The sequence below is a fragment of the Erythrolamprus reginae genome, chromosome 1 (genome assembly GCF_031021105.1).
Source record: "Erythrolamprus reginae isolate rEryReg1 chromosome 1, rEryReg1.hap1, whole genome shotgun sequence".
Classification (NCBI taxonomy): Eukaryota; Metazoa; Chordata; class Lepidosauria; order Squamata; family Dipsadidae; genus Erythrolamprus; species Erythrolamprus reginae.
This window is the reverse complement of record NC_091950.1, coordinates 7,870,713-7,891,298: the sequence shown is the minus strand read 5'-3', so window position 1 is coordinate 7,891,298 and position 20,586 is coordinate 7,870,713. Positions and strand designations below refer to the sequence as shown.

At 44.5% G+C, this 20,586-nt stretch overlaps 1 protein-coding gene across 1 annotated transcript in view; it reads right to left on the bottom strand.

Moving 5' to 3' along the window:
* Positions 1–342: 342 nt before the first annotated feature.
* Positions 343–20,586, bottom strand: part of LOC139163043 (ceramide synthase 4-like) — a 38,255-nt gene continuing 18,011 nt past the window's right edge. The window contains exons 7-11 of the mRNA XM_070743974.1: positions 15,972–16,064; positions 14,739–14,867; positions 13,842–13,948; positions 4,740–4,896; positions 343–2,317 (exon numbers count right to left, since the gene is read on the bottom strand). Coding sequence (XP_070600075.1) covers positions 2,240–2,317; positions 4,740–4,896; positions 13,842–13,948; positions 14,739–14,867; positions 15,972–16,064 — 564 coding nt within the window. The 3' untranslated portion in view covers positions 343–2,239. The remainder of the gene's footprint in view (positions 2,318–4,739; positions 4,897–13,841; positions 13,949–14,738; positions 14,868–15,971; positions 16,065–20,586) is intronic.

Sequence of the window (20,586 nt, the reverse complement as noted above, 5' to 3'; positions counted from 1 at the left end):
CTATCTATTTGATTTTTATGCCGCCCTTCTCCTTAGACTCAGGGCGGCTTACAACATGTTAGCAATAGCACTTTTTAACAGAGACAGCCTATTGCCCCCACAATCCTGGTCCTCATTTTACCAACCTCGGAAGGATCGAAGGCTGGGTTAACCTTAAGCCGGTGATGAGATTTGAACTGCTGACCTTCAGATCTACAGTCAGCTTCAGTGGCCTGCAGTACAGCACTCTACCTGCTGCGCCACCCCGGCTCTAGCACAGAACTGCCAATACAATACTCAATATTTTTTGCCAACCCAGCAGTTGGAAAGCACACAAAAAAAATGCAAGTAGAAAAATCTGAACCAACTTTGGTGGGAATTTAATAGCGTTCCATGCACCTTCTGCATTTAGTCATGTCAGCCACATGACCATGGAGATGGTCTTTGGACAGCATTGGCTTTTTGGCTTTTTAATGGAGAGGAGCACTGCCCCCTAGAGTCAGAAATGACTAACACATATGTGTGAGGGGAATATTTACATTTACAGCTTCAATTGTCTTCTGATGTTCAATTGCTGGTCTCCTCTTTCCCTTCACCAGTTACTGGAGACACCACAGAAAGTGGAAGGTGACAGTCGGAGTGGATTTCTATCCTCGCCACTACCGGTGTGCTGCATGCATAGTTTCTCTTGTCTTGCACATTTGTGTGCTATGTGCATGCATCCTGAGCATGTTTTTGTTTCTGCATGTGCAATAATGCACTGAAATCGTGTAAGGGGATGCATGCACACAAGAGATCTTGGAGATTTTTTCTTCTGCGCATGCAGGGAAGCAAAAAAAAATGCCAAAATCACGTGCATGCATCCTCATGAGATTTTGCTTCTGCGAATGTACCCGAAGCCAAAAATACAAAAAATTGAAGAAAAAAGATGGCCGTGCCCATAGGACTGCCACTGCAGTGGTTGCGCGCAAATTGCACAATCTAGCAGCTGCTTCTGGTGCACAGTCCCCTACTGCACTGGTAGAAACCCACTACTGGACAGTCAGAGGTGAGTTCCAAATTTTTTCACTACCACTCTATGGCTTATTTGTAGGTGTGGCTTGATCGTCACATGACTGAGAAGGCAGGGCCAACTGGAAGTCACTCATGCACACACCCTCAGTCACATGCCCCCTCCCTAGCCACGCCCACAGAACCCATGAAAATTAATGTTTCAGGATGGCAAAGAAACCTAATTCCCCCCCCCCTGCTGCTTCTACCTTGGTGCCAGCAGGAGCAGATGCATTCTAAAGTTTTGCCATGGCTAGGTGGGTGTTGTGGTTAGCTCTGGCCCAGCTCCTGCCCCAAGGACTGTGGATGTGGGGGAGACATCTACATGCTGCAGGCCTGTTTTGCCCCCGGTGGAATCTGCTGATGAAGGCTCCTCTGACCAAGAAGACATGAGTGACAGGGAGGAGGAGAGTGGGGCAGACAGCTCAGAAGGAGATCATTTATCTAGCTCCTCCTTGGATTCAGAACAAGAGTTAATGATACAGCCACGCATGCGGAGAGCGATGCATAGGCAACAACAACGGAGAGATTATTATCACAGAAAATGAGGCCACCTGTGGTTGGGTGGGGCTGTGGTAATTAGTGAGGCTGCTATAAATAGCAGCCTGTGGGTTTGGCCATTGTGGAGGATTATCTGATCGTTTGTTGTGTTTCATGACTGCTTTACTGACTTTGACTTTTTGTGTGCTGATTTTCCCCCGCTTTGAAACTAAACCAGAGCAAAGTGTGTTTCATCTTGTGAAAGAAGGACTTTGAATTGCCTCACAGCTGCAAGCTAAGTATCTCAGAACTGATAAGGGACTTGTATAAATTACCAGTTTGTTTGGAGACCAGTGCTCTTTGCTATACCAAAAGAGGGCTTAGTTTAATTGAATTTTCATTATAAAGAACATTGTTTTGAATTTTCAAACGTGTGTGTGTCTGAAATTTGTACCTGTGAATTTTTGGGAGGATTCTACCAGAGAGCCCGACAGAACACGCTACACTCACACAAACACACACAAACACACACACACACACACACACACATTGCTTATTACTGCCTATCTTCTGTATATAAAAATGTCAAACTCTCTCTTTCTCTCTCTCTCTCTCTCTCTCTCTCTCTCTCTCACACACACACACACACGTTTGTGGAGACACTTGCTCTGTCCATTTGGAAACTTGCTATGCAATTCCTTGACAATGGTGTTGTTTTGGTTTTGGTTTTTCATTCTGCCTTCTGGTCCTCTTCATCCACATCCTCTTCCTCGCTGCCCTCTGAGTCGCTCCGCACATCCTTTTTCAACTGCAACAGAGAAACAGAGAAGTCACCTCTCTCCAATCCTGTTTGGCTGGAGTCCATTAGAGGGCAAAAACTCTTTGGGGACACACAATTGGCCTTTTCCATTGGAGATACTTATCTTTTATAGGTTTTGCATGGCATGCAGGCAAGCCCATGGCTGTTTAGTAGAAAGGGCTCCAAAATGTTTAAGAGGCCATTGTTAATGGCAACTTCGTATAAAGTAAACATATATAAAATGTTTTGTAAATGGCACTTACCACTTGCTAGGTTAGCTAAAACAGTGTTTCCCAACCTTGGCAACTTGAAGATATTTGGACTTCAACTCCCAGAATTTTGCTGGCTGGGGAATTCTGGGAGTTGAAGTCCAAATATCTTCAAGTTGCCAAGGTTGGGAAACACTGAACTAAAATGTTTTAAAATATGTCTAGCAAACCTTGGAAATGGAATTAGAAAATGGGCACATCTAGAAACATAGAAACATAGAATTCTGACAGCAGAAAAAGACCTCATAGTCCATCTAGTCTGCCCTTATACTATTTTCTGTATTTTATCTTAGGATGGATATATGTTTATCCCAGGCATGTTTAAATTCAGTTACTGTGGATTTATCTACCACGTCTGCTGGAAGTTTGTTCCAAGGATCTACTACTCTTTCAGTAAAATAACATTTTCTCATGTTGCTTTTGATCTTTCCCCCAACTAATTTCAGATTGTTTCCCCTTGTTCTTGTGTTCACTTTCCTATTAAAACACTTCCCTCCTGGACCTTATTTAAACTAACATATTTAAATGTTTCGATCATGTCCCCCCTTTTCCTTCTCTCCTCCAGACTATACAGATTCAGTTCATTAAGTCTTTCCTGATACGTTTCATGCGTAAAACCTTCCACCATTCTTGTAGCCCGTCTTTGGACGCGTTCAATTTTGTCAATATCTTTTTGTAGGTGAGGTCTCCAGAACTGAACACAGTATTCCAAATGTGGTCTCACCAGCACTCTATATAGCGGGATCATAATCTCCCTCTTCCTGCTTGTTATACCTCTAGTTATGCAGCCAAGCATCCTACTTGCTTTCCCTACCGCCTGACTGCACTGTTCACCCATTTTGAGACTGTCAGAAATCACTACCCCTAAATCCTTTTCTTCTGAAGTTTTTGCTAACGCAGGACTGCCAATACAATACTCAGATTGAGAATTCCTTTTCCCCAAGTGCATTATTTTACATTTGGAAATATTAAACTGCAATTTCCATTGCTTTGACCATTTATCTAGTAAAGCTAAATCATTTACCATATTACAGACACCTCCAGGAATATCAACCCTATTGCACACTTTAGAGTCATCGGCAAATAGGCAAACCTTCCCTACCAAACCTTCCCCTATGTCATCTTATCCAGTAATGGGTTCTAAATAGTTTTGCTACCAATTGGCGTGCAATGCTTCTGCACATGTACAGAAACATCCTGGGTGGGTGGGCAGACCCTCCCGTTGCCTCCGTTACCACTTCGGAGAACTAGACCAAACCGGGAGCAACCCACCGCTGATATTACCATGTGTGGTGTACTTGTAATAAAGCAAAGAAAAGGGGAAAAAAGAAAAAAAATGGCTAGAAAAGATGATTGGAAAGCATGTAGATTTTAAACCTGAACCATTTTTATTAGGAATAACATCAGGTAAACTTGATAAGAAAAATATGTATTTAATAGCTAGAGGTATAACAAGCAGGAAGAGGGAGATTGTGATCCTGCTATATAGAGTGCTGGTGAGACCACATTTGGAATACTGTGTTCAGTTCTGGAGACCTCACCTACAAAAAGATATTGACAAAATTGAACGGGTCCAAAGACGGGCTACAAAAATGATGGAAGGTCTTAGCATAAAACGTATCAGGAAAGACTTCATGAACTCAATCTGTATAGTCTGGAGGACAGAAGGAAAAGGGGGGACATGATCGAAACATTTAAATATGTTAAAGGGTTAAATAAGGTCCAGGAGGGAAGTGTTTTTAATAGGAAAGGGAACACAAGAACAAGGGGACACAACCTGAAGTTAGTTGGGGGAAAGATCAAAAGCAACATGAGAAAATATTATTTTACTGAAAGAGTAGTAGATCCTTGGAACAAACTTCCAGCAGACATGGTAGATAAATCCACAGTAACTGAATTTAAACATGCCTGGGATAAACATATATCCATCCTAAGATAAAAAACAGAAAATAGTATAAGGGCAGGCTAGATGGACCATGAGGTCTTTTTCTGCCATCAGACTTCTATGTTTCTAATATTGCTCGTCTTGAGAGCAGCAAGGATCGCATTTAAACCAAAGTAATTGGTGGTCTTCTTCCCCCCCCCCAAAAACATTCTGTTCCCACCTTCCCACCTGCTGAGTGTCCAATTCATGAGCATGAGTGCCCAATATCTGCCCTTACTTTGCTATGGATCAGGAACCTATAAATCATGAGGATGATCAGGCAGCACCAGAAAACATTGAGAAGATACAGGACCAGCAGCAGGATCATGAAGACGTAGCAGCCAAAATAAGGCTGCTGGAACTCCACCACATAATTATATGTGTTGTAGAGAAACCTTGAGGAGGGAGGGAATGGGAAAGGAAAGAGGAAAATAGTTACCTCCACAATACTTTTCAAGATTGAGATAATCAGGTTAAGAATTCAGACTATCCATTTGGGTTTCAAAACAAGAACAGGTGATTTGAATGACCTTAGCCAAAATTTATTAAAATTGAAGTGTTTTAATAGAGAATAACAGATGGACATTACCTTCCAACTCTTACAACAACAACAACAACAACAACAATAATGCAAAAATACTTTTGAATTCAAACTGACAAGTTTTGGATACAATACACCAGACCTCATGATTGTGGAAAAGAAAAAAGTGTGGATCAGTGATGTCGCCAGACCAGGGTACAAATTGATGAAAAACAAAAAGAAAAATTTAGCCAATATCAGGATCTTAAAATCAAACTACGACGACTGTGGCATAAACCAATACAGGTGGTCCTAGTAGTAATTGGCACACTGGGTTCTGTGCCAAAAGACCTCAGCCGGCATTTGAAAACATTAAAAATTGACAAAATCACCATCTATCAGTTGCAAAAGGTCATCATACATGAACCTGCATGCATCATACAAAAATACATCACAGAGTCCTAGATGCTTGGGGAGTGCTTGACTTGTGATATTGTGATACGAAATCCAGCATATAAATCATGTTTGCTTTGTGTTACTGTTTTTTTGAAAATAATAATAATAATAATAATAATAATAATAATAATAATAATAATAATAATAATACACTGGAACTTGTGCCGGAACTACCATTTACCAGTGGCAAAGAACTGGTGGGATCATAAGCCCGAAAAAGTAGTTGAAAATGAGCAAGCAAAACTACTGTGTTGTGGTTCCGTCTGAGGCCCCTCAGGGAACGGCTGATCTTCTGTCGGTTTCCAGCTCAGAGGGAGAGGCTGAGGAACAGGAGGTGCAGGCAGACGAGGAGGAGGAATCCCAGGCTGAAGAAGAGGGAGGACAGCCAGAGTTCCACCAGAGGGAGCTCTCCCCAGCAAGCAGCCTGGATTCCTTAGAGGAAAATGCACAAGCCATAATTGATCTGCGACAGAGAAGAGCTACTCAGAGAAGGAATCAATTGGCTAAGTACTTTCAGCATTAAAGAGGCAACAGCTGGGTTTGGGTGTGGTGCTCTTTGGAAAGGCTAAAAGGCAGACCCACCCTTCCTGGCTTGTGGAGTTTTATCTTTGAGAGTCTTGGGACCTGGCTGTGAACTTTGGCGTCTTGGAATCCTGGTTTGTGCCTTTGACTATTGAAACCTTGGGGGGGGGGGTGCCAGCAAGAAGCTTGCTGTATTGTCTGGACATCAGGACTCTGCTGTAACGTATTATAGCCTGTCTGTTGGGAAGAACAGGTTTTCCTCTGTGTTTATTTTTTCCAGCTATAAAATACTTTTGGCTTTTACCAGAGTGTCTGGCTGTTTTTTCCAGTTGGTGTTGAGGTCTGGGGGAACCCAGACAGAACAGTATAAAACTCCACCAACCACCAGACACCTGGTGCTCATTTTGGAGGGGTGGTTTGGTTGTTTTTTTCTTGCTCTCTGCTGCTGGTTCCTTGTTGGACATCTTTTGCTTTTCGGCTTCCTGTTTTTGCCTGCCACCATGGATGTTTCTGCAGCTGACATGCAGGCTGTCTTTGCAGAGTTGCGAGGGGACATTGCTCAGTTGACCCAGACAGTCCTGTTATTACAACGCCAAGTGGAGGTTTTGTCCCAGGCGGCCCCACCCCAGGCGGCACCTGTGGTACCTCCTCCAGCACCTTTGCCCAGAAGGAAATGTTTTGTGGCGATGCCGGAAAAGTTCTGGGGGGACTGGCGGCTGTTTTCTGCGTTCCAGAGCCAGGTGCAGCTTTTTATCAACGCCCAGATGATGCACTTCCCAGGGGATGACCACAAGGTGGCGTTTCTGTGTAGTTTGTTGGCTGGCCCTGCAGCGTCGTGGGTGGCACCTTACCTGGCCCGGGATGACCCGCTACTCCAGAACTACAATGCTTTCTGTGACCTGCTGCGTCACCAATTTGCGGACCCGGTGCAGGAGCAGACGGCCACGCGGGCGCTGAAGCAATTACGCCAGGGTTCGCGCCCCCTGGAGGACTATATGGCTGACTTTCGGTCTCTGGCCGGGCAAGTCCAGTGGAATGAGGCTGCCCTGATCGAGGCCTTTCAGGATGGACTATCAGACACTATGTTGGATGAACTGGTGCATGAGGTGATGCCCGGCACGTTGGACGCTTTGGAGCGGCATTGCTTGGCAATAGAGGCCAGGCTGTTGGCCAGGAAAGTCCGTCAAGCGGGACGGTCCAACCCCCGTGCGTCAGGCGTCCTGCCGACACCTGTTCCACGGCGGGGGTTGTCGACCGTAGGCACCCCCGCTCCGGTCCCTGCGCCCCGACGTTTTTCACCAGCGCTGCCTCCACGCCTGATGGATCGTGATGCTGCCGGGGAGCCGATGGACGTGAGTTACGCCCGACCCCGACAGACCCCGGAGGAACGAGGGCGTCGGCGGGCAGCTGGGTTGTGCTTCTATTGCGGGGCCCCGGGACATTTTGCTGTCGTTTGTCCCCACAAGAGGCGGAGCACGGTGGCTGCCGTCGTTCCCGTACCCTACAGTTCTCCCGTGCTTCCCATGGCGTCCCCTGTGCAGTTACAGGAGACAACCCCTTGTGTCCCCGTCCCTGCCCTGAACTCTCCGATGGCGGGGCCTTCGTCTGGATGTCCTCCGTCGCCGGAACGATCGGGAAACGAGGGGGGCCCGGCTTGGTGGCAACACTAGGTCAGGCGGGGATCCCACTTTCTTCTGACTCCACGACTCCCGAATTCGGACCGTTTCGACACCTGACGCTTGCGGTGACTCTGCATATCGCGCAACGGACTCGGACTTATCCCGCGTTGGCCCTCGTGGATTCGGGGGCGACGACGAATTTCTTGGACGAAGCCTTTGCCCAACATCATTCCTTGCCCCTTTGTCCTGTTACCCCGCCATTAACTGTGGAGACTATCGATGGGCGGGTCTTGCTGGCTGGTCCCATCCGTTTCCAGACCCTGCCGGTGCGGATGTGCATCGGAACTCATGAGGAGGCCCTACAGTTTTATGTTACCAAGGGGCTTCATTTTCCCCTCGTGTTGGGGTTGTTATGGCTGCGTGCACATGACCCGCATGTGGTGTGGTCCCAGAACCTGGTCACATTCTCCAGTTTGCAGTGCGTGGACCATCACCGACATGTGTGCGCAGCCCACGGCCCAGTAGTTCCCGCGATCCAATTACCCCGTTGCCTCGAGGAGTTCGCCGATGTGTTCAATGAGAAGGAGGCGGATCGGCTACCACCGCATCGGACGTATGACTGTGCCATCGACCTGCTCCCTGATGCCAAGCTCCCGGCTGGTCGTTTGTACTCCATGTCCGAGCCATAGCTTGTGGCTCTCAAGGAGTTTGTGGAGAAGAATTTGGCCAAGGGATTTATTCGGCCATCCAAGTCCCCTTTGTCTGCCCCTGTTTTGTTCGTGAAAAAGAAAACGGGCGATCTTCGCCTCTGCTGTGACTATCGCCGCCTTAACGCCATCACGGTGCGGAATAGGTACCCCTTGCCCTTGATCCCTGAACTCATGGACCGGTTGCGGACGGCAACGGTATTCACCAAAATCGATTTGCGCAGTGCGTACAATTTGGTCTGGATGCGGGCCGGGGATGAGTGGAAGACAGCGTTTGGCACGCGTTACGGCCACTTTGAATATACAGTGATGCCATTTGGCCTCACCAACGCCCCGGCCGTGTTTCAACATCTGATGAACGACGTGTTCCGGGACATGTTGGACCATTTTGTGGTGATTTACCTCGATGACATTTTAGTGTATTCCCCGAACCATGCTTGCATTTGGACCATTTGCGCCGGGTCCTGCTCCGGTTGCGGGAGCAGCATTTGTATGCCAAGCTGGAGAAGTGCCAATTCTTCCAGACTACCGTCGAATTCCTTGGGCACATTTTGTCTCCAGGTGGCATTTCCATGGACCCGGGCAAAGTGGCCGCACTTCAGTCTTGGCAACCTCCACGACGGGTGAAAGACGTACAACGTCTTTTGGGGTTTGCGAACTACTATCGGGCTTTTGTTCCGGGGTATGCCACGTTAACCACGCCCTTGACTCGGTTGTTACAAAAACAAGTCCCGTTTGGTTGGGGGGAGGCGGAACAGCGGGCTTTTGATGCCCTGAAAGCGGCGTTCATGGCGGAACCGCTTCTGCGCCATCCTGATCCCGCTCGGCCATTTGTGTTGGAAACAGACACTTCAGATGTAGCGGTTGGTGCAGTGCTCCTCCAAGCCCATCGTCCCGGTGACATGTTGTTTCCGTGTGCCTACTTCTCCTGGAAATTGTCTCCCTCGGAAAGGAATTATACTATTTGGGAGAAGGAACTCTTAGCGGTGAAGGCCGCCTTTGAGCATTGGCGGCATTACCTGGAGGGGGCCCGTCATCAAATCGAGGTACGGACGGATCACCGGAACCTCGAGTATTTGCAGACGGCTCGGAAATTAAACCAGAGACAGATCCGCTGGTCCTTCTTTTTTGCGCGGTTCAATTTCCGCATCAGGTACACTCCCAGTGCCCAGAACCCTCGAGCAGATGCCTTGTCACGCAAGCCGGAGTACACACACTCGAAGGAGCCGGCTCCTCTGCAGACAGTTTTACCCCCTGCAGCTTTGGCTGCCACTCAGGACCCAGTGGACTTGCGTCGCTGTTTACGGGAGGTGCAGCGGGAGGATGGGTTTGTAGTGCAGAGAGTGCGGGAGTTAACACCCAATTCCCCCTGGACGTTTCAAGACGGTCTGCTTCGGTACCGGGGGCAGCTGTATGTTCCTGCCGGCCCAGTGAGAGGGTTGATTATGACCCAGTGTCATGACTGTCCAGTGGCGGGGCATTTTGGCCTGTTCAAAACATTGGAGCTGGTCTCTCGGACATTCTGGTGGCCACGCATCCAAGATGATGTGCGTTCCTATGTGGCCACCTGTGTCCGGTGTCGTACGGCCAAGGGGGTGACTGGAGCCCCACCGGGATTACTGCAACCTTTGCCCACGCCTGAGAGACCCTGGGGTGCCGTGTCCATTGACTTTGTAACTCATTTGCCTTCCTCTGCTCGCTTCACGGTAGTCATGGTGGTGATGGACATGCTCACCAAGATGGTCCATTTTGTACCTTGCACTAGGGTGCCCACTGCCCAACTCACGGCTCAAATGTTTATCAGCCACGTGTTTAGGTTACATGGGCTTCCGGATCGAGTGGTCTCTGATAGGGGAACACAATTCACAGCCCGGTTTTGGTGGGAATTGATGTCGGCCCTGAATGTGTCCGTGTGCCTCGCATCGACGCAGCACCCCCAGACCAATGGAGGCACAGAAAAAGTTATAGGGATACTGGAGCAATACCTCAGGTGTGTTGTGGCGGATCGCCAGACTGATTGGTCCCGGTTCCTCCCTGTAGCGGAGTTCGCTTTTAACAACTCCCGCCACTCATCGACCCGGCTCACGCCCTTTTTCGCAAATTATGGATTCCACCCTCGCTTCTTTCCCTTGACCCTCCTAGATTCCCCGGTGCCTGCTGCTGAGGACTTTCTCTCGGAGCTGCAGGCAGTCCACGAGATGGTGAAGAGGTACCTGAATAAAGCCAAGGAGGACTACAAGAGGGTGGCTGATTGCTCCAGACGGGATGTGCCCCCCTTGGTGGTGGGGGATCAGGTGTGGCTGTCCACGAAATACGTAGCCTCTGAATTACCCCGACACAAATTAGATCCCCGGTTCCTGGGTCCTTTTCCCGTTGAGCGGGTGATCAATCCGGTGGCCTACCGGCTCACCCTGCCGGCCAACTTGCGGGTTCACCCTGTGTTTCACCGTTCACTGTTAGTCCCTGTTCCTCCCGATTGTCCACTCCGTCCCAATGTTCCCGTGTTTCCTGCCCCGTGTGTTCGTGACCACCTCCCTGAAGCTATGGTACATGACATTGTGGATTCCCGTTGGGTGGACGGTTGCTTCCAGTACAAGGTGCAATGGGTGGAGGGGGACCCTGATGATTGCTCCTGGGTGGAAGCGGCGTTGTTGGACGCTCCCGACCTTATTCGGGATTTTCATGCCCAGTTCCCTCAGAGACCGCGTCCTCTCCGCTGGCAGGTGGGGAGGGGCCTTTCGCGGGGGGATGGTGTTGTGGTTCCGTCTGAGGCCCCTCAGGGAATGGCTGATCTTCTGTCGGTTTCCAGCTCAGAAGGAGAGGCTGAGGAACAGGAGGTGCAGGCAGACGAGGAGGAGGAATCCCAGGCTGAAGAAGAGGGAGGACAGCCAGAGTTCCACCAGAGGGAGCTCTCCCCAGCAAGCAGCCTGGATTCCTTAGAGGAAAATGCACAAGCCATAATTGATCTGCGACAGAGAAGAGCTACTCAGAGAAGGAATCAATTGGCTAAGTACTTTCAGCATTAAAGAGGCAACAGCTGGGTTTGGGTGTGGTGCTCTTTGGAAAGGCTAAAAGGCAGACCCACCCTTCCTGGCTTGTGGAGTTTTATCTTTGAGAGTCTTGGGACCTGGCTGTGAACTTTGGCGTCTTGGAATCCTGGTTTGTGCCTTTGACTATTGAAACCTTGGGGGGGGGGTGCCAGCAAGAAGCTTGCTGTATTGTCTGGACATCAGGACTCTGCTGTAACGTATTATAGCCTGTCTGTTGGGAAGAACAGGTTTTCCTCTGTGTTTATTTTTTCCAGCTATAAAATACTTTTGGCTTTTACCAGAGTGTCTGGCTGTTTTTTCCAGTTGGTGTTGAGGTCTGGGGGAACCCAGACAGAACATACTGTGGGACTTCTGACTTCAGATTGACCGAATTCTGAAGCATAACACACCAGACATTGTGATCATGGAGAAAAAGAAAGTATGGATCATCGACATTGCAATCCTAGGAGACAGCAGAATTGAGGAGAAGCAGCTAAAGAAATTAGTGAAATACGAAGATCTAAAAATCGAGCTACAACGACTCTGGCATAAGCCAGTGAAAGTGGTCCCAGTGGTACCTGGCACGCTGGGCACAGTGCCAAAGGATCTCGGCGGACATTTGAAAACCATCGGAATTGACAAAATCTCCATCTGTCAATTGCAAAAGGCCACTTTACTGGGATCAGCAAACATAATTCGTCACTACATCTTGAAGTCCTAGGTGCTTGGGAAGTGCCCGACTGGTGATGAAATACGAAATCCAGCATAGTTATCTCGTTTGCTGTGTTGTACTGACATAATAATAATAATAATAATAATAATAATAATAATAATAATAATGATAATAATAATAATAATAACAACAACAACAACAACAACAACGATAATATATAAAAACACAAAGTTAAAACTTCAAACTTGTTCATAGCAGTTACAAGCTAGGGATAGAACATAGAACAAAGAAGGTACCTTGGGGGTCATCTAGCCCAACCCATGCTCGAACAGGAGATTCTATACCTTTTCAGACAAATGGCCATCCAGTCTCTTTTTCAGATTCTCCAGTGGTGGAGCACCCACAACTTCTGAAGGCAAGCTATTTGTTTGGTTGATTGCTTTCACTGTTAGGAAATTTCTCCTTAGTTCTAGGATGCTCGCCTCCTTAGTTAATTTCCATCCATTGTTTCTTGTCTTGTCTTTTGATGCTGTGGAAAATAGTTTGACTCCCTCACCCCCATCTTTGCAGGAGCCACTCAAATATTGGAAGACTGCTATCATGTCACCCTTAGTTTTTCTTTTCTCTAGATGAGACATATCCAATTTCTATACCTGTTCTTCATATGTTTTAAACTCTAGCTCCCTAATCATCTGTGAATGCCCAACACTGGAAACTTTTAAGCAGATGTTGGAGAACCATCTGTCTGAAGTTGTGTAGGGTTTCCTGCCTAAGCAGGGGGTTGGACTAGAAACCAAGACTTATGAAGAGAGACTGCGGGAACTGGGCATGGATAGCCTAGAGAAAAGGAGGGCCAGAGCGGACATGATAGCAGTCTACAGGTATATGAGGGGTTGCCACAGAGAGGAGGGGATCACTTTATTTTCCAGGGCACCGGAGGGCCAGACGAGGAACAATGGCTGGAAGCTGACCAAGGAGAGATTCAACCTGGAAATAAGGAAGAACTTCCTGACGGTCAGAACGATCAACAGGTGGAACAGCCTACCAGCGGACGTTGTGAACTCCAATACTCTGGACATTTTAAAGAGGAAATTGGACTGCCATTTGGCTAGGATGCTATAGGGTTCCTGCTTAGGCAGGGGGTTGGACTTGATGACTTGCATGGTCCCTTCCAACTCTAACAATAAATAAATAAAAAATAAATAAATAAATAGAAGACCTCCAAGGTCCCTTCCAATTCTGTTGTTACTATTATTATTAATCATCATCATCATCATCATCATCATCATTGTTGAATACTCTGTAAATAGCTGTAACCAGGGAAAATATGTAAATAAGGTTGCGCCTGATTGGTTGAGGCACTGACAGCTCGTTTTAAGCGGGAACCAAAAATGTATAAAAGGAGCAGTTTTCTCCTTGCCCAGCTGAGACGCGTTCCAGCTGATAGTCACTTCCTAAAGAGCTGAAAATAAAGAACCGTCTCGTTTACTCACTGCCTCAAGACTCTTCAATCATCATCATCATCATCATCGTCATCATCGTCATCATCTTTGTTCCTCTTTTCCACACTCTATCTTGTTAGTGACCAAAACTGGATGCACATTCCAGGTATGGCTGCGCTAAGATTTTGCAAAATGGTACTAATGAAGCCTTAATATAGCCACATTTGGAATACTGCATCCAGTTCCGGTCATCACAATATTTAAAAAGTTGTCCCAAGATGTGAGGCGAAATGTCAAACAAAAAAAGAGAGAGATGTTGTTTCTAATGTACTGTCAAATTCCTGTTCTTTTTGAATGCGCCCAGAAACGTACTTGTAGGGAAAAACGATGCCACGAGCAAAGAGGAATCCCAGTGCGAAAATGACAAAGAGTGTGTTACGGGTTTTCTGCCACTTCAGGTAGATAAACACCTTTGTAGCCTGAGGAAAAAGAGAGAAAAAGAAGGAGAAATTGTTAATATCTGTGGAGAATTCTCAGTCATTCAGGTCATAACTGTCCCAAAGGTGCTTTTAAAAAATAAATAATAATAATAATAATAATAATAATAATAATAATAATAATAATAATTTTTATTACTTTTATCTTTAAAAATATTATTTCACTGAAAGAGTAGTAGATCCTTGGAACAAACTTCCAGCAGACGTGGTTGGTAAATCCATAGTAACTGAATTTAAACATGCCTGGGATAAACATATATCCATTGTAAGATAAAATACAGGAAATAGTACAAGGGCAGACTAGATGGACCATGAGGTCTTTTTCTGCCGTCAGTCTTCTATGTTTCTAAATACATAAAAAATATCTTTCCTCTACTTCACAGAGATTCGTTTTTCACGGGTGATCTTGGAACGCATCCCCCGCGAAAAATGAGGGGTCACTGTATACCACTTCATAGTGCTTTTATAGCCCACTCCAAGCAGTTTACAGAATCAGCATATTGCCCCCAAAAGTCTGGGGTCTCATTTTACCCACCTTGGAAGGATGGAAGGCTGAATCAAACTTGAGCTGGTGGTGAGATTTGAACTGCTGAACTATGCAGCTAGCAGTTAGCTGAAGTAGACTGCAGTGTTACACTCTAACCACTGTGCCACCCCAGCTTTTAGAGAGTGGAAGAGGGAGAAGAGAGGAAGGGGGAGAGAGGAAGGGGTAGAATGTATTCCTTTTTTAAATCTTAGGGTAGAGGAAGAGTTTTCCTGAGCATGAACTTACAAACAGTGGCCAATCGGAAACATCGTGTAGGAACATGACAACTGAACCGATACGGATGTGATTGACGCAATAGGAAAAGCCAACGAGCAAGATGGTAACCACATGGTGGACAATCATTATATGAAAGTCCTGCAGGAAGAAAAGATAACTGAGTTATTGATTTTGTAGCTCCTTCAGGGGGCCCATACATCCCTTTGTGGGGAAGGGGTTTTGAGTGGAATTAGATAACTGTGCCCTGTTGAGTGATTCATTTCATTTCAAAAATATTTCCTTATCTTTGGGAATCTTGTGAAGCGTATTGTAAATCCATCCATCCTTCCTTCCTTCCTTCCTTCCTTCCTTCCTTCCTTCCTTCTTCCCCCCTTTCCTTTCCCCTACCCCCCTTCCAGCTGCCGGGTGAAGGAAGGTAGCAAGGGATTGTGAGAGTGGCTGGGAAACTGTCACAGAAAATTGAAAATGAAGTTCATATAATCTCATTAGCAGCACAGCAGTGCAGCAGCACCCAGCAGTTGTGAAGCCGGTATAACTTCATTGCTGCCAGATTGTGGGTGCATTGCATATGCTAGCCCATTTGAAGTACTCTGGTTCAAATATTGTTGCCCTATGATGTACTTAAAGGTCACACCAACAATTTTTGTAGCACATCATTTTGCATCTTAAGATTCACCAAAGTAGCACCCTTGTTTTGTTTTGTTTTACTTTTCCTCTTCATTTGATTGATTGCGGAGTTTTCAAATGAACTGCATTGGCCAGATGGGTTGCCACATAGGACAAAAATAAATAAATTAAAATAAATAAATAAATAATCCAAACCCCATTGTTATTTGGATGCTGTTTTTATGTTTGGTATCAATGGGTGTCATTGCTATGCAGCAATGTCTAGGCATTCTGGATCTTCCAATCTTGCTTAATCCAAATCATTTTATTTATTCATTCATTCATTCATTCATTCATTCATTTATGTATTTATTGTTAGAGTTGAAAGGGACCATGCAGGTCAGCAAGTCCAAACCCCTGCCTGAGCAGGAATCCTATAGCATCCCAACCAAGTGGTAGTCCAATCTCCTCTTGAAAGTGTCCAGAGTTGGGGAGTTCACAACCTCCGCAGGCTAAATTAATTGAAAAGTATAAATGCTGGTAGTGCACCAAAATGAAGACACACATTTCCTTTTGGAGCCTGAATGGGGTTTCCTGACCAGCTGGACAACATCTCTTCAGCTAGAGCTCACTCACCTTCTGTTTGATGTCAAAAGGCATTGTAAGAACCGAGGACCAAGTCATGGAGAACTGCATGAGGTAGAAGCCTAAAAGGCTCAGCTGGGCAGGCTGCAATGGATAAATGGACAAATGTTGTCACGTTCTCAGCTTCCAAAATGAAGACAATATCCTATTATTGTGTTCCTGGTGGTTGGAGAATTCTTGGAGTCTTAAAGTTCTCAAAGTTTGAGAAACACTGTCCTAGAGAGTGCCCATGTACATGAGGCTTCTTTTAACAATTCATGCCCGAAACGGATCTATACAGACTCATTTCTTTTTGTCCTGCCCTCAGGTACTGTAGAGAATAAATGTAGCCTTTGTAGTCTAGCTCTGGTAGACTGTTATCAAGTCTCCCACCATCCTTCTCTTCATTAGCCTAAACATATATACAGTAGTTCTGTTCATCCCTCATGATGCTATTTATCCTCTGGACTCCATTATTATTATTATTATTATTATTATTATTATTATTATTATTATTATTAATTAGATTTGTATGCCGCCCCTCTCAGAAGACTCGGGGCAGCTAACAACAATGAAAATACAATGTAAACAAATCTAATATTAAAAATAATCTTAAAAACCCCAATTTAACCCTCCTGTTCTGTTTAAGAAAAGTAACAAATCTTATGTTCCCGGGTCACCCTGACCCGGACCGAAAACTCTTCATTTGCAGTGCTTATGTTTGGTCTTTTTGAAAGCTTTTTTCACTTGGAAAGTAGTCTGAACATTTCTGCACACAATGATATGAAAATTGAAATGAAAAAAGTAAATCTTATTGGTTTATTTTGCGGATATAATGCACGCCCCCCCTGTTTTTGTGAATTTTTTTTCAATTTATGGATAGTTTTGCTTGCAAAATGCATTCTATTTTACTAAAGTTGGTATGGGATTGGTAGCTTGAACATTTCTGAACATAATGATATGAAAATTGAACTGGAAAAATTGATGCATATTGGTTTATTTTGTTGATGAAATGCACGCCCCCCCCCGTTTTTTTTAAATAGTCTTCACTTTATGGATAGTTTTGCTAGCAAAATACATTCTATTTTACTAAAGTTGGTGTGGGATTGGTAGCTTGAACATTTCTGAACATAATGATATGAAAATTGAACTGGAAAAATTGATGCATATTGGTTTATTTTGCACATAAAGTATGCCTCAATTATTTCAATTTATATAAAAATTATGCTGTTAATTTCAAACTTACATACTTTTTTTTAGTAAAATGGATTTGTTTCATAAAATTAGTTATCTGGCTACAATGTGGTTGATTTTCAAAAGGATATTCCAAATATTTCTAGACAAATATGTATAAACAGTGACAATAATGGCACACAGCAAGGCCGAGGGGGGGTGGCCCTTTTGTGGCAAAAATAAACCAATAAGAACCATTTTTTTCAGTTCATTTATATTTTTCTTATATTCAGAAATGTTCAATTTAGTATATCAAACCTTTTGGGGGGAAATTCCTTCGGGATTTGTAGCCTTAAAAAATAGAAATTGACACGAAATTAAAAAAGGATGGGGGGAGGGGCTTTTTGATCAAAATAAAAATATAAGTCTCAATTTTTCCAGTTCAATTTTCATATCATTATGTTCATAAATGTTCAAACTAGTTTTCCAGTTGAAAAAGTTTTCAAAAAGATCAAATTCAAGTACCTAAAAAAAATATTTTTGGTCCGGTCACATACGAACAGAAACAGATTCAAAGTTATGATTTTTTTTTTGCCCAGAAAACAATTAGCCACCACCCCAAAAATATTTTTTGATGATCAGCATTGTTAAATTGAGTAAATGAATGCCTAAGATTTTAAAGAATATTTCGGATTTGGAGCATAAAAAAATAAAAAGTGAAAATGGTTGCAAGCAGCCAAGGGGGGGGGGGGAGGCCTTATTTCTGATGTTAAAAAACCAATAAGAATCATTTTTTTCAGTTCCTTTATATTTTTCTTATATTCAGAAATGTTCAAGCTACCAATCCCACACCACCTTTAGTAAAATAGAATGCATTTTGCAAGCAAAACTATCCATAAATTGAAATTTTTTTCACAAAAACGGGGGGGGCGTGCATTATATCCACAAAATAAACCAATAAGATTTACTTTTTTCATTTCAATTTTCATATCATTGTGTGCAGAAATGTTCAGACTACTTTCCAAGTGAAAAAAGCTTTCAAAAAGACCAAACATAAGCACTGCAAATGAAGAGTTTTCGGTCCGGGTCAGGGTGACCCAGGAACATAAGATTTGTAACTTTTTTTGCCCAGCAAAAACTAAGCCCCCCACCCCCCCAAAAAAAATTCTCATAGAGAGAACCCCTGAAATGATGAAACTACATGAAATTTCAAGTTTCAGATATGCAGGGAAAATTTTTTACAGGGACTCAAACTTGGCTTCGGGTCACATACGACCCGAACAGAACAGCAGGGTTTTTAAAGAACCACTCATATATGCAAGCATACCATGTATAAATTCTAAAAGCCTAGGGGGAAGTGAAATTTCAATTCCCCCATGCCTGATGACAGAGGTGGGTTTTAAGGAGCTTGCGAAAGACAAGGAGGGTGGGGGCAACTCTGATATCTGGGGGGAGCTGGTTCCAGAGGGTTGGGGCTGCCACAGAGAAGGCTCTTCTCCTGGGTCCCGCCAAATGACATTGCTTAGTCGATGGGACCCAGAGAAGGCCAACTCTGTGGGATCTAACCAGTCGCTGGGATTCGTGTGGCAGAAGGCGGTCCTGGAGATATTCTGGTCCGATGCCATGAAGGGCTTTATAGGTCATAACCAACACTTTGAATTGTGACCGGAAATTGATCGGCAACCAATGCAGACTGCGGAGGTTTTGTTGCTTTTCTCTCACTTTTTCTAGGACCTCAGCAATTTTTTAGCATCATAGTAACCAGAATCGGACATGGTATTCCAAATGTTAGCAACCCCCCCCCCAATCTTTGGGAGAAGCATCCTTGAGCACTCCTTCCATATCATCAAGGTCATTTATGAAGAAGTTGAAGAGCACTGGGACCATGACAATATTTTGAGGTACCACCACTGCATGCTTCTCTCTATCTAAACATGGTTTCATTTAGGACCACTTCCTGAGTGAGGTTGGTCAGCCAATTGCAAATCCATCTGGTGGTGATGCTGCCTATCCCATATTATTCTACCTTATATAGAAGGAGGTTACAGTCTACTTTATCGAATGTCTTGCTGTAGTCTAAGTATACTGTATCCACAGTATTTCTTTGGTCCACGGATTTAGTCATTTCATTAAAGTCAGCAAAAAAGTTTGCTTGGCATAATTTACTTTTAACAAACTTTTTTATTTATTTATTTAATTTATCAACAAGTGCAAGGAACCAGGACTCATGAAAAAATGGCACAAATAAATGGATATAAAGAAGCAAAACATAGCCACAAACACATCATGTAGGGATGAGGCTCTGTGGAGGATGTGAGTAGAATAGAGCCTACCTTAAGCAGGCCCTCATGCCGACATGAGATCACCCAGTTCACATGCCTATAATCATCTAAGGCACTTTCCTCCATCTGGTATATGATCTTATCTAGGTTGCAACAAGGAGATCGAAGGAGGGGAATTCCTTGCCTTTCGTAAGCTACTTAAAACCCACCTCTGCCGCCAGGCATGAGGGAATTGAGATACTCTTTCCTCCTAGGCCCTTACAATTTTATGCATGGTATGTCTGTATGTATGTTTGGTTTTTATAATAATGGGTTTTTAATTGTTCTTAGTATTGGATTATTATTGTATGCTGTCTTTTTATTGCTGTTAGCCACCCCAAGTCTTCGAAGAGGGGCGGCATACAAATCCAATCAATCAATCAATCAATCAATAAAATGATGCTGCTCCCTTCTACCTTTGGCTGTTTGGAAAACTGTATAACAGTCAGACATCTTTGCATTCTGTCATGATTCGACTCTAATTCCATCACCTGGTGCCCAAGGTGGGGCTCTCACAAGCCTTCATGGGGAGCAACAGCCATCATCTGGACAGACCCGTAAGTGCACTGTCATCCTCCGGGACCCCAATGGTAAGTATGAGTTCAAATCTATTTCAATACCACCAAAAGCATATACTGGAACTCTGATTCCTGCTACATAAATCAGGCATGATAGTGCCTGGGGCAAAGATAAGGAAGCGGGTTGAAGACATAGGGAAAAAATGGATAGGGCATACTTTACATCTTGAACTCGTGGTTCTGGTACATATATTCCATCAATCAGTGAGTGGAAAAATTAGGCTTGGATGCTTCGGCAGGACAACAATTTATTCAATTAATGTTAGTACTATGTAGTACTATGCACTATGTAGTACTAATGTTAGTACTATGTATATTTGTTGTACATAGTTTTTTCACTTTGTTGTGAGCCGCCCCGAGTCTGCGGAGAGGGGCGGCATAGAAATCTAAATAATAAATAAATAAACAAATAAATGTACATACCAGTTGGGGTTTGACAATAGAAACATAGAAAACATAGAAGACTGACGGCAGAAAAAAGACCTCAAGGTCCCATTTAGTCTGCCCTTATACTATTTCCTGTATTTTATCTTACAATGGATATGATGTTTATCC